This window comes from Vicugna pacos, chromosome 13, assembly GCF_048564905.1.
Source record: "Vicugna pacos chromosome 13, VicPac4, whole genome shotgun sequence".
Lineage (NCBI taxonomy): Eukaryota > Metazoa > Chordata > Mammalia > Artiodactyla > Camelidae > Vicugna > Vicugna pacos.
Genome location: NC_132999.1, coordinates 67,413,023 through 67,426,394, shown reverse-complemented (window position 1 = coordinate 67,426,394; position 13,372 = coordinate 67,413,023). Strand labels below are relative to the sequence as shown.

The 13,372-nt window shown below is 59.5% G+C and overlaps 1 protein-coding gene across 3 annotated transcripts; it reads right to left on the bottom strand.

Annotated features, from left to right (window-relative positions):
• Window positions 1–307: 307 nt before the first annotated feature.
• NOC2L (NOC2 like nucleolar associated transcriptional repressor) lies at window positions 308–13,323 on the bottom strand. 3 transcript variants are annotated; one of them, XM_015238098.3, is made up of 19 exons: window positions 13,185–13,322; window positions 12,886–13,038; window positions 11,495–11,669; window positions 11,280–11,405; window positions 10,535–10,655; window positions 10,358–10,448; window positions 8,786–8,864; window positions 8,559–8,669; window positions 8,097–8,210; window positions 7,247–7,435; window positions 6,948–7,087; window positions 5,991–6,102; window positions 4,180–4,293; window positions 3,767–3,868; window positions 2,507–2,650; window positions 2,289–2,402; window positions 1,387–1,522; window positions 866–970; window positions 308–577 (listed from the first exon to the last, which is right to left on the bottom strand). In XM_015238098.3, the coding sequence occupies exons 1-19, from the start codon at window positions 13,208–13,210 to the stop codon at window positions 471–473; spliced, it is 2,259 nt and encodes a 752-aa protein (XP_015093584.2). In that variant the 5' UTR covers window positions 13,211–13,322; the 3' UTR covers window positions 308–470. The 3 variants fall into 3 exon arrangements, with proteins under 3 accessions (XP_015093584.2, XP_015093588.2, XP_072831824.1); XM_015238102.3 differs by having other exon boundaries at window positions 10,535–10,652; XM_072975723.1 differs by lacking the exon at window positions 2,507–2,650 and having other exon boundaries at window positions 13,185–13,323.
• Window positions 13,324–13,372: the final 49 nt, after the last annotated feature.

Here is a 13,372-nt window from a genome sequence, read left to right as displayed (position 1 = left end):
GGACTCTCTGGGGATGACTATCGACCTGAGTGCAGACAGCTTGGGCACTTGAACCCGGGCCAGGGGGTGGGGGCTCTGCATCCTGGGCAGCTGCAGACAAACCAAAGACATCACGCCATGCCCGCTGGCTCCGGGGGGAGCCACGACTGCTTGGCATCCTGACTTAAGGCAGAGCCGTGCTCCAGATAAGCTTCCCTCATGGGGTAGGTGTGTCTCACCTGCCACCATGGGTGCAGCGGTAGGCAGGTTCCCTGGTGCTGGTTTACATCCCCATGGCCGCCACTCCAGGGACTGGAACAGCACTTGGTACTTTCTGGTGTTTTATGTTGTAAAAATAAAGCCTTGTCCAGCATCTACTGCCCTTTCGCCCCGCACGGGTGCTGACCTCAGGGCCTCCAGGCTCCGCACCAGCCAGGAGGCAGCATGCCTGAGTGATGAGGTGTGAAGACTGCAGCAGCCCCTGCAACCCCTCAGTCATCCTCGGAGAGCTGTAGATCCTGCAGCTCGTCCTCTGGTCCCTGGGCCAGCCACCACAGCTCCTGGGGACCTAGCCCCGCCTCTGTGTCTGGGCTTCCATCTGCAGAGAGAAAGCACGGCTACATAAATTCTACTTTATCAGGAAGAAGCCAGACTTGGAGGTTACTCATCACTAATTAATCACAGCACTAATTAATTTATCAGTGCTACTGCTGCTGGCTGCCAGAGCAAGCGGGAGTGGAGCAGCTGGCCCGACATCCCTAGGGAGGGGCGTGGGCCCAGCTTCCAGCCGACAGCCCTGCACACCCACCAAATCCCATGACAGCCTTGGGCTCCAGACAGATGGGTTCAAAGACCACAGGACCCCTCACTCTCTGGAACCACTTACCTTCTGACTTGATGCCTTCCTCCCTGCTGCTGCTGTTGCTGCTGCTGCTGCTGCTGCCTTCCTCCTCCTCCTCCCTCTGCCAAGCTCTCGGGGACCCAGATGTCCCTGAAGACCAAGGACAAGAGCCCATGGTAGTAGGCCCACCGGAAAATGCACAGAGCAGGCAGCTAAGGTGGGAGGGTGGGCTAGGTGCACAGTCCTGCATCCAGCCTTCCCTCAGGCCCCCTTTGTGCAAGTGGAGAAGATTCAGAACTAACCCTGAAAAGTGATGGGGTTGTGGGGCAGGGTGGAGGGAGCTGGGGAGGGGGACGAGGCCTAGAGGCATGTGTTCCAATTCCAGGAGGGCTCCCACCTCAAAGCTATCCAAGTGGTGGGAGAAGAGGCGAGGGAGTGGTGGCAAGCACTCAGCAACATGAGAGCTGGGGCACTTCTGGCTCCACCAGGTGGGAATCCTGCCAGGCCCACCTGCTCCTCCTCCCCCAACCCCCGCCCCAGCAAGAGCAGAGACGTGGACCCCCGACCTCTCTCTGGGAAGTCCTGGGCATCGTCGTCCTCATCACTGTCCAGGTCAAAGAGGTCCTTGAATTCTGCCCTGTCCTCATCCTTCCTGTCCCCCACCTTGCGCCGCTTTACCTCTGGGAAGTTCAGGTCTTCTAGCTGGGAGGACAGGAGCCCAGAGCAGCAGTTGAGGGTGGGCCCACTCCACCCGACCCCCAGAGCCACGGCCTGGCCACGTCACACAGCAAGAACCCCGACTCACATTCCCACAGACAGGCTTTACCCAGACCCGCGGTCCTGCTTCCCCACCTTCAGCACCCCCTTCAGGCCTCCAGCCCACCCCCTCGCAAGGACCCTGCCTGGCTGCTTTTGCTAGCCAACTCCTGGGATTCCTGCTTAGTATCACGGGGTGGGGTTCCCTGACGGCTGCCCCACCGGGAGGCCACTAAATGCCACCAAAGCTGCAGGCCCCCACCTTCCTGTTCCCAGATTTTCAGCCTTCACTCTCAAGACAGATGGTAAACCCATACTGATACCAGGACAGAGATGCAGGGATGCAGACGGTAGTGCCACCTGGCACAAAGCTGTCTCCTTAAGTCACACCATCCCATACCCAATGGCTAGGCCCAGATCCTAGCCCCTCTCTGCTGGACCTCTTGGTGTCCACAGGCTGGCCTGGGTGACAAGGTCAGTTCAGCATTCGCTCCCCCAAAATCCCCAGCCCATCAGGCCTGAGGCAAGGGAGCAGCCTCTCCTCCTAGGAGCCATGAGAGGATTCAGACTCTGCCCAGTTCAGCTCACCACCTACCCTGTCAGAGCAGCCAGAGCACCCGGACAGGCTGCACCTGGGGGTGGCCGGGACAGCCCCTACACCCACGCTGACGTCCCTCAAGCTGTGCCCATGCCCCCGCCCCTGCCCCCCTACCCGCTCTTTGCCGCTGATCTCCAGCTGGATCTCTCGATCCCTCAGCTTACGCCACTGGCTGTAGTACTTGGTGAGCGGGGTCCCCTCCTCTCGGGTCCGCTTCTCCCAGGCGTCCTGTGGGGAGAGGTTCAGGGTCATGTCCCACCCCAGCAAGCTCCTGAACCCCAGATACACACTGACCGGTGCCCCCAGGGCCCAGGCGCCAGCCCCCAGCTGACCACCGCGTGCTGGTCGGACACGCCGAACGGGACCCTCTGGCGGAGGCTGCGGATGTGCTCTGCATTCTCCTGCACCTTCTCCAGTAGCTGGCGCACCTGACGGCAGTAATTGGCCACCTTGCACTCTCGGAGGAAAGATTTCAGCTGCAGAAGAAAGGGGAGCTCAGCCTAGCTCCAGGCACAGGGCTGCCCTGCACCCCACACATGGTGATCACAGGCAGGCAAGGGGATCACGAGTTCCTGTGTCTTAGGGCCCTGGTGAGCGTGCTGGGGGAGGGGCCTGCGTGAGCTCTTGGCCCAGCCCTCAGGGAGCCTGTGGAGGCTGAGGGCTGCAGAGGCCAGGTGGAGGGCAGAGCACTGGCGGGGCGTAGCTTGGGTCGACCTCCAGGCCACATCCCCACTGACTCTGTCTGTAAGTAAAGCTGTCCTCACACACAGCACGCTCGTTCCTGAGTTTCTATGACTGTTTTTTGCCCGCCCTCAGGAGAGTCAAACAGTTGTAAGAAACCATGTGACTGCAAAGCCTAAAACATTTACATTTGACTTTTTACCAAAACCATTTACTGAACCCCCTTCCAGACCACGATCTCTGAGACTCACAAACAGAGCCTTGCACACACCTGTGTCTGGGCCTCTGAGCAGCCCTGCCCTACTCACCCGCAGCCTGCGACTGGGGGGCTGGTTCTGCCCACCAGGGCCAAACAGGCCCAGGCCTCCCTGAGATGGGAGACACCTAGGCTGAAAGTTAAGACCCCTCCAAAGGGCCGAGAGGAGCTTCTGAGAGGGAGGACCCCACCCCACTCCCCAAGTATTACATGAAGAAAAGCTGAGGTGGGTGGCCAGAGCTTCCTGCTGCCCTGAGACTATCCTACCTCCTCACCCATGCCCAGGACCACCTGGGGAAGCATGTACTCAGACCAGCCCAACCCAAAACTGGGGGGCCAGGTCCAGCCCGCTCAGTCCCAACACCCCCCAGGAGACCTTACAGCTAGTCTGGCCCCTGGGATGTGGCCGGCTGGGGAGGGGCCGCTTGATGCATCGGTCAGCCCCACCCCACAGGCTCCACACCCCCTGTGCTCAGACCCCGATACCACAGCTCCAGGGATCCAGCTGCCAGGTAGTGTCAGCAGAGACCTCAAGCTGGCCAGGCTCTGCCACTGGCCCTGTGACTGTGACACAGCTGTGTAAGGGGAGCTAGCCCCCTAGGAGACAGTCTGGTCTGCTGAGGGATCGGGGCAGGGTGGGGCAGCGGGCACACACCTGCAGGACAGCAGGCAGCGCCAGCTCAGGGAATGCGATGCTGTGGGCCTGACTGTGCAGGTACTCCAGGGTGAGGTCATACAGCTGCTCGACCAGACCATCCTGAGAAGTGAGGGAGAGGACAGCGTCAGGGCAGGCGACGGCTCACAGGCTGGTGTGCCAGCTTGCCCCCTAGTCTGGGGACCCAGAGGACCTGACCCCATAGCCTCCCTGGGCCACACTCAGGTTCCCCAGGGTGGGGGCCCAGGAGCACCTGCTCCCCCAACCCCAGGAGACCCACAAGGTTCAACTCCAGAGGGCAGTGAGCCTCCTCCTGTCCACACTCATCTGCCTCCACCCTGCGGGCTGACCCCAGAGCCCATCCAACACCCACCCAGTGTACTCCTTGGACCCATCCTAGAGACTGGCCTCACCCGGTACGCCTTCTCCTGCAAGTTAACCTTGGACAGCTTCAGGATCACAGCAAAGTTGATGGGCCTGGAGCTCATGCGCCCTGGCCTCCTGTTGAAGTCGACCTGCTGGAAAACCTGCCCCAAGGACCCTGTCAGCCCACCCCATACTCTGGGTCTCTGGAGACCCAACCTGAGACCAGGGACAAGTGGCCAGATGCAGTGCCAGCCCCATGGCCCCAGATGCCCCTGTCAACAGTCTGCTTGCCTTCCAGAGCTCCAGCCCCAGAAGAGTCTCTCTGTCCTAGAGGGGGCCGTGGCCAAAGATGTAGGACCAGGAGAGCGCGGGCGCACACGCACGCACCTGCACGCACACACACACACACACACTGCTGCTGCCCTTCTAAACTGGGCCAGGAGGCCGTGAGAACCAGCACCTGGAGACGAAGAACAGTCCCTCCCACATGGGGCCACCGTCACTGCAGTGTCCTCACCCACGATCAACTCCCCAAGGCCTGGTCCTGGCTCCAGGGCTAACTCCCCAGGAGGAATTCACCAAGGGACAGAAGTTCTCAGGCAGGGGCCTGGGCAGCTCCCATCCCATGTCCTACCCAAGGGGAGCAGGGTGGGAGCTGTGCCAAGCCTTTCACCAGGGGACCCCTCCCCATCACTTTCACTTGGGGTGATCCAGGGTGCGTCCCTGAGGAAGTGGGTGGCAGATGCTGGGGAGACCTAACTGAAAAAGGCCCCCAACAGGAGACACCATGGAGCAGGGAGGGGAAGATGCTTCACAGCTGAGCTCAGCTCACTGCAGCTGTGACACTATGACAAATGGTTCCCTGGGAAGGCACTGCCTTTCTCAAGCTCTGGCACAGCCTGAGGGGGGAAGCTGAATTCCCACATAGGGCTGCTCTCGCCCCAGGGACAGACAGCAGGGGCCCTTCAGAGCCTGTGTGGTTTGTTTTCTCCGAGAGGAGAGGCCTGCAGCCCTGGCTGCGAGAAGAACGTATGGGGGGCAGCTGCAAGCTGAGGAGGTACAAGCACACACATTAGTAAAGATGGAAGAAAAAAAAATGACTGTGGGAGATCATGGACAGACAGAGGCCAAGAGCTGGCCAGCAGGGAGAGGTCTAGAGCAGGGACACCAAGCCAAGGGCCCCGGGGCCAACTCAGTGGTCATCTGAGGGGAACAGATGTGTCCAAAAAACATTCTTAAGAGCATGAAGATTTCATGTCTTGTCCCAGGGGGCTCCCCTCTCTCTCCACCTGGTGAGGGGGTAGACCCCCACCCTAGCCGTGATGAGCACCGCTCTGAGCTGTCCAGAGGTGGGGCAGAGGCCTAATGAGAGAGGCTGTGAGTTCCCAAGTGTGCGCTGCACTGGGGCCCAACCCCCAGTGGATCTCTGGCGCTCAGACTGCAGCCTTTCTCACCTAAGCTACGCAGACACACATGTGCACACGTATACACACAGAGGCACCCAGGCAGAGGCATGAGAAGAGAATACAGCTTTGCAATCAGACAGGGCTTTGGCCCAGCTCTCTGGCTCACGCTGATCTTGGGCAAACACCGGATCAACTCAAGTCTGTGCCCTAAAATCAACACCCTCGGGCCAGCCCCAAAGAGCAGCTGACCTCATCTATGGTGCCACCCTTGCCTACAACACACACCACCAGCCTGGGCAGGCGCGGTGCACAGCAACACCCTCTCGAAACTGCCTGCTACAGGCGAGCGCTCTGGAGAAGGTGCCCTCAGGAGAGCTGCGCTGCGGAGGGCGGCAGGGCCACGTGCAGCAGGAAGCACCCCCGTCCCTGCCCGACCCACTGAACCCACTCACCTCGAGGATGAAGGGCAGCACCGGGATGAAGGTGCCCGTGCTCTCCGAGAGCAGTGTCAGGGCACGCACACAGTGCATGCGCAGCGGGTAGAAGCGGGCGGTGGGGACCAGCCTGGGAACGTGGGAGGTGGGAGTGAAGAGGCCCCGGCCTGACAGACCCACAAACTAGCCTCACCCTCTTGGCCCAGCTGCCCCGACCCCTCCCAACCCATGGGGCTCCAGCCTCCTCCCCATGAGGGTCAGCAGACACCCCTGCCCATCCGACAGAAAAGGGCAGGACAAGAGGCCTCAACTGCAGTCCCAGCTTTAAGGACCTGCCTCCTTGCTCAGTGATTGGGGTGGGGGACACCCTGCCTGGCTATTAACTCAATTTCATTTCAGTGCACGAGGCAGCGAGGCAGCAGGTGGCAGAGTCACTGATTCAAGCCTTTCTTTCTTCCCTTCAGGAGGACAGGAACGCCCTCTCCTGGCCACAGGTGGCTCCTCCAGTCTCTGCCCCCAGAGACGGATGCTGAATGTTCACACCAGACCTGCTCCATCCCGGACACCCATGCAGGTAAACTCAAACTCCCTTCAAACTGCACAGAGTCACGGGAATGCACGAGTGTCTGCATCCCAGACTAGGGCACTAGGAGGCGTTCACATCACAGGCAACTGAGAAACGCAGCTGACTATGATTCTGGGACATTCTCACATGCTGGGCACAGGGTTAGGGTCATGCAGCCTCACTCCCAGCCCTTCTAAGGTTCTTTCAAGTCAGACCCCACTTCCTGGAGGCCCCAGCCACCAGGAATACTGGCCAGACCATCCTGGCCCTCCAGGATGCCTCCTTGTAAAACTCTGACCCTTCTGTGATCTCTAGGACAGCCTCCTGCAACCTTGTCCCCAGACAGCCCTGTGTAACCCTGGCCTCAACCTCTTTCGGACCTCTTTCAGCCCTCGGGGGCCCTGACTCACTTGATGCAGCCAATGACAACCTGGGAAAGGGGGTAGATCAACGGCCGGAGAGCTTCACTTGGGCAGATGGTGCTGAGCGTGCGGCACCACAGGTAGAGGCAGTGCACAAACTGCCAGTTGTATACTGACTGGTACGTCTCCTGCGCAGAGTGAAGTGGACCTCTGGGTCAGCCACCCACCGGTCCCCTCCTCCCACTCCCACAGCCCCCACCAAGGCGCTGAGTTGCCTCTCCCAGGAGTCCCCAGGCCCACAGTGGGTCAGCTCTCGGGCTCCCCACCCCACAAGCCCCGCTGCACACCTTCCTGCGCATGGTCATAGCGTTGCGCAGGTGGACGGCAAGCTGGCGGATGTAGAGGAAGGCGTGCTGGTAGGTGATGCCAGTGTCCAGGGCCAGCAGCTCCGCCAAGGTCCGCTGCATGAAGCTGATGAGTGGCAGGGCACTGGGGGAGGTGAACTTGCAGTTCCTCACGTACATGATGTACATTTGCTGCCGAGACACCCACGGTGAGAGCCACCTCTGAGCTCCCAGGGCCCTGTGCCCCGCTGCCCAGCTCCACGCCACCACCAGACACCTGGGCCTTTCCCACAGAGCTGGCCTCAGCATGAATAACAGCCCAGCCATGTCTGCTACAGACCCCTCCCCTAAACAGCACCTGATGCTGGGGCCCCCGACTGCTGCTCAGTCTCCACGTGTGCACCCACCAGCCTCGGGCACAGAGAAGGGTCTCACAGGGGGGCCAGGTACCCAAGGGGCAGCAAGCTGCAGCATGAATAACTGTGGGAATAGGCAAGGACCAGGAGGGAAGGGGACAGAGAAGCCCCTGCCATGTGCCAGGCGACACAGGAAGCTTCCAGGGATGTGGGGCAGGCCACCCCAGCTTAAAGCCAGGCAGCAGGATCCCTGTCCTTCTCTATGCCCCATGTCCTTGTCCACTGAGGGGAGAGCTGTGCGGAGCAGTCCACGTGGAGCCGCAGGGGGACCAAGGGCTCCCGTCCCACCCCCCACTTCTGGGGGGAAACCATGGCGAGGGCCTAGGTCTGTCCAGGGTCATAGTGCCTACAAGGAACACAAACCGCAGGGCAGCCTGCCCAGCCCTAAGATGAGACTTAACCCAGACCCCGATGGACAGCCTCAGGAGCACCACTACCTTGAGGACAGGGCTCAGGAAGGCGTCTTTCTTGTGCCGGCAGACCTTGATGAGGACCAGGAAGGCCAGCACTCGCAGCGTCTCCTCACCCGTGCTCCACAGGACCACCATCCTCTGCAGAGACTAGGCGTCAGTGCCTGTCCCCACCTCCCCAAGCCCCACCACACTTGAAGACAGCGCCCCAAAGTGCCCCAGGGAGACCCACAAGTTAGAGCTCAATCCGGGAGAAGCAAAAACAGGAAACAGCACATTGCCCCTCCTAAAGGCCTCATGGGGAAAACTGACCTCTACCAGGCACACGTATACACACGCGCGTCAGAAAGCTCTCACACACACACACCACCAGAGGAGCTGGTCCTCATGCGACTGGGCTGTGCTGCCCTGAGGATGCTGCCGAGACAGCCCGGGAGGGGAGGCCATCTGCACGCTGGCTGGCAGCAGGGCCAACTCTGGACGGTGTACCTTGAGCAGCATGCGGCACTGCTTGGGGAAGGTCAGGTAGTAGAGCACGGAACTGCTGATGTGCTGGAGGACAGCCGCTGCGACTGTCACCTCTGCCACACAGGCCACCAGCTGAGGAAGCAGAAGAGGTCAGCGAGGCCCAGACACAAGAGAGGCCTGGACCAGTGGACCCAGCCAGGCACCCGCATGACCCAGCAGGCCCTGCCCCCCCCACCCAAGAGCTGCACCTGTACGACAGAGCTCAGGTAAGCTTTGATGTCCAGCCGGAGCTTCCCCCACAGTGGGCTGCTGGACGGCGACAGCACCCTGCAGAGAGAACACACCCAACCCATCCAAGTGAGCACCACAGCTCAGACCCTAGGCTGCCGGGAGGCAGGGGTAAGCCCCAAGCCACGTCCCTTCCAAGACATAGTTCCAGGGCACATGTGGTAAGACCACCCATCTTTCCCACAAAAAGGCCAGAGGCCCTTCCAGTGAACCGACAAGGGAGATGCACCAGGACTCTCTGAAGGGTGGCCCACACCTGTGCCTGAGGAGGGGTACCACCAAGTCCCAAGCCCCCCTACAGGATACCCCACCCAGCCAGAGGGCTGACTGTCCCCCTAGTTGGCCCCAGAGCCAGAGAGGGTCCTGTGGCCTCCAGCTCCCTCCACCACTCAGGCACCTACACTCTGCAGTCTTGGGTCTAACCCTGGCATCCCTTGGCCCACAAGTGCCTTAAAAGACATCTACGTTTCAGCAATAATGGCTAATGCTCCTCGAAGTTTCTCAAAGGCGTCACCCCTCAACATTCATGGAACTCAGCACATAGCAGTGCTCATTAAATCTGCTGATGTGTGAAGAACAAAGGGCAAGGGCCCCTGGAAGTCCTTCATCGGCTGGCACCAGCTGCTGAGCACCCAGGGCTGCGACCCAGGAAGCAGCGCTGTTTCTTCCCCAAGCCCACCGTCCTTCATGGTGACCACCCTTCCCAGTGCAGCCGCCCCCAAGGGAGCCCACTCCCAGGCAACGCCAGCACCATACGCACTGCCTGTCCCCTCCATTGGCCAGTCCCTCAGCTTCCCCATTCCCTTCACACAGAGCCACCTCCACGTGGCCACACCTTCCTGACCCGTCAGTCCAGCCCTGACCATGCCCACCAGGCCCAGGTACTCCCATCTTCAAGTCCACTGCCTTCTCAGCCTCCCCTTCAGGTGGCCACAGCAGAACCTCACCCTGGAGCCTTCTTTTCCCTTTTGAAAGGTCGTCTGGGGTGAGTTTGATCCTCTGGGCCCTTACTGCTTCCAGGTCATGTGGCTGTAAGCTCCTCTGACCCCAATGTAGTCCCCAAGTCACAAAATGTCTGCTGCTCCTCCCTCTCCTCTGAAGACCTTCCACAGCCTTCTCAGCTCAATCTACTTCTAACATAGCAGTCAGGGTTCTCAAACCCCGCAAGTACCAGGCCCCTGCCAGACACAACACACACGCCAGCCACAGAGCAGAGAGCAAGAAGAGTAGATGAGACTTACTTGTCCAGAGAGGAACGAAGAGAACCCTGAACTGGGAAGGTAGGGGAAGAGAGCCTACAAGCACACACTCTATGGCCCCTGAGGGATTCTGAGCAGAGTAGAAAGGAAGAAAGGAGGGATGGGGCTCCGAGTGCCCAGCCTCTCCCAAGAGCCCCACAAAGAGCCTGGCTCTGTCCTCAACATCCCTCTGTACCAGGTGGGTCTGGAGGGGGCCACCAGGTCCCAAGGCATCTGCCTTCCCCTGTGCAGGACCCTGACCATGTCTCCCCATTCTACCCTCTTCCCTCTTACCTGCTGCTGTCCTTTGGGGCTTTTCCAAACAGCAGCTTCTGGAGACAGCCAAAGAGATCTCTGATGCAGAAGGTGACCAGAGCATTGAACACTGCAATGAGGGGACCAGAGATGCCACTCACAGGACAGAAGATGAAACAGAGAGCCCGCATCTGGGGTCCCCTCACCCTAGCTCACCAGCGCTGTCTGTGACCTGGAATTTGCTGCCCTCAGCACCTTCCTGGTCTCCTTGGGTGGTGGCCACAGCTGCTCGGAACGCCTGCACAACTTCATGGAGCAGCTTTGGAGTCAGGTGCTGCTAAAGGGGCAAGAGGACCCAGAACGCTGGGGGAGCAGTAGGCTGTGCTGGGGAAAGCGAGAGCAGCAAGCTGGGGCCCTACCTAGGAACCTGCTCCATGAGAGAAAGGCTCCCTTGCCCATATCCCCAGACAAAGAACAGAGACGGGGGCAGTGTTACTGAGCCGTGTGCAGGGAACAAAAAGAGTCCAGAATCCTCCTGGAAGGGCCATGGAGGGGGCGCTGAGAAAGCCAGCTCCAAGTGGTATCTGGAGTTCTCCCTTTCTGTCCTTTCTTTTCCCTGCAGAAACCACTGCAAGGCCTGCAGAAGAAGGGCCCTGGCTCCCCCAACTAACAAAGGCATAGAGAGTATGCCCACCGTGGATGACAGGATCCCTGGAGAAAAACTGAGTGGAAGGAAGCAGGTGGAGCCCCTAGTTTCTGAGTGAAAGAGAGAATGCAGTTCTGAACCCTCCTAGCACGCAGGGAAACCTGTGAGATGCTTCTGAGCTGAATGGGACACCAGGGCCAGGGCTCAGAGAAGGGGTCCTCTCATCCGCACAGCCCCAGGTCACTGAAATGAGGTAAGGGCAGGCTCCTGAGGGTGAGGGGCGGGGTCAGCTGCCCACCCCACGCCAATTCTCACCTTTGCTGCCTGCTTCCATCTCTCAACCATGGCAAGGGTCACAGGGACAGAATCCCTCCTCTTCCCCATAGGTCCTCTGGGGACCCTGTCGTCCTCCTCCTCATCTTCCTCCTCCTCACTTGCTTCCTGCACCAGATGCAGAGGGCCAGGCTGGACAGGATGTAGAGGCCACAAATATGCCCCTGCCCCCGACCCAACTGTGCACAAGATCTCACCTCCAGTGTGTCTGGCAGAGAGTGGAGTCGCTCCTCTTCATCCTCAGAGCTGTCTGAATCATTAAAGTTCAGCAGGCTCTGGTCATTTTCCTGCAAGAACTTGTAGAACTCGGGGTCTTTGTCCTTCAGCCGAGAAAGCTGGTCCTTGTGCTCAGACGCACGGCCCTTACGCTGGCTGAGGAAGTGGGGGTGATCAAGTCTGAGTGGCAGGCAGAGTCAAGAAAGGAGGCTGAGGGGTGAGGCTTCCTGTCCTCCTCGCTATCAGCTCACCGTCCTCGTCGGAGAACCTGTGAGGGTTAGTCCCCTCCCTTCGCAACAGCTCCCAATAACCAAGGCAGGGGGTTTTCCAGAGACTAAGTTTTCTGCAGATCTCTCTCTCCTCCAAAATGCAGACTACTACACATCCAACAGCCTCTCTATACATATGTTTCGAAGCGCACGTTTCAAACCCAACACAGACAACGCAGAACTTGCAGTTTCCCCCAACCTTGCTCTACCCACACCCTGCTCTATCTCAGCTGTTGCTAACTCCACCTTTCAGAGGAAAGATGAACTTCTCTTTGTCTCTCACACCCAGCATGCCATGTGTCACGAGATCTCATCATCAGTACTTTCAAAACCTCTCATGACTCCTCTCAAATCAGCAGCCTCTCTCAGTTCCCTCGTCATCCCCTGCTGCTTACAACCTGTTCTCAGCACACCAACCCAGGGGACCCTTGCAGAACACTATGGATCACGTGACATTACCTCACTACTCAAAGCCCTGGGATAACTTCCCATTGCACTAGGATAGCATTAAATAGTCTACAAGATCCCGCCCCATCATTACTCCTTCAGATTCACCTCTTCCTACTCTCCCCCTCATTCCTGCCACAGCCATGCTCACCTCTGTGGAAGGCTCACTCTCACCTCAGGACCTTTACCCCTGCTGCCAGAAACATAGAGACATTCTTCCCCTACCGTTACACAGTTTGCTCCCTCAGGTTTTGCTCAATCATCACCTCCTTGAATGGTCTTACTCTACTTAACGCTGCAGCAGACACTCCCAGCTGTGCTCCCTGTTCCTCTGGCTCTTTCTGCTTTCCCGTCCTGTCTGCAGCAGTTACGTGTTCTACCATACTACATACTGTGATTTACCCAACACTAGGTAAGCTCTCCTAGACCAAAAAGGAATACCGTACCCCAACGTTTGTCCTACACCTGAATGACCTGGCACAGAGCAGGCACTCCGTAAGCACCGGATGGAAGAATAAATAAGCCAAAGGGTCTGGGGATGGGGTCAGAAGTCCATAAACCTCAGTCCAGAGGCCCCAGGAGTGAGTGGTCAGCAGCCCTGGGGTGTAAAGGGCCAGGACGATTATGGGGACTCTGCTTACACACGCTCCACTTACCTAGCAAAAGGGGTCCCGCCTGGCCCACCCAAGCTCCGCACGTCTCCGCGCGCCACCCGCGTCTCCGCTTCTGGGGCTCCTTCGGGCTCGGATTCGGATTCAGAATCAAAGCCCGAGGCCAGGAACTCGTCCACCGTCAGCTCCGCCAGGCGTCTGCGGGCCATGCCGTCAGGGTCACTCCTCCCAGCCAGCCCGATGTGCCCTAGCCCTGCCGCCCCAGGAACACAGAGAGGCGCAAGGGGAGCCCCTTTGGATGCAAGCGTCCGCCCGGAGGCCAGATCGGATCGCGCCCAACTCACCGTTTGCGGCCCCGCGCCGCCGCCATGACTGCCGGACCGCAGCGTGCGCTCCACTTCCGGCCCCATCAGGCAGTGCGCTAGGCGCACTTCCTGCAGGCCGGTCCCGCCCCTGGCCCCGCCCCGCCGCGCCCCGCCGGGTGGCTTTATGGTTCTTCCATCATAGCTGCGGCGGCATCCAGGCGGGAGGG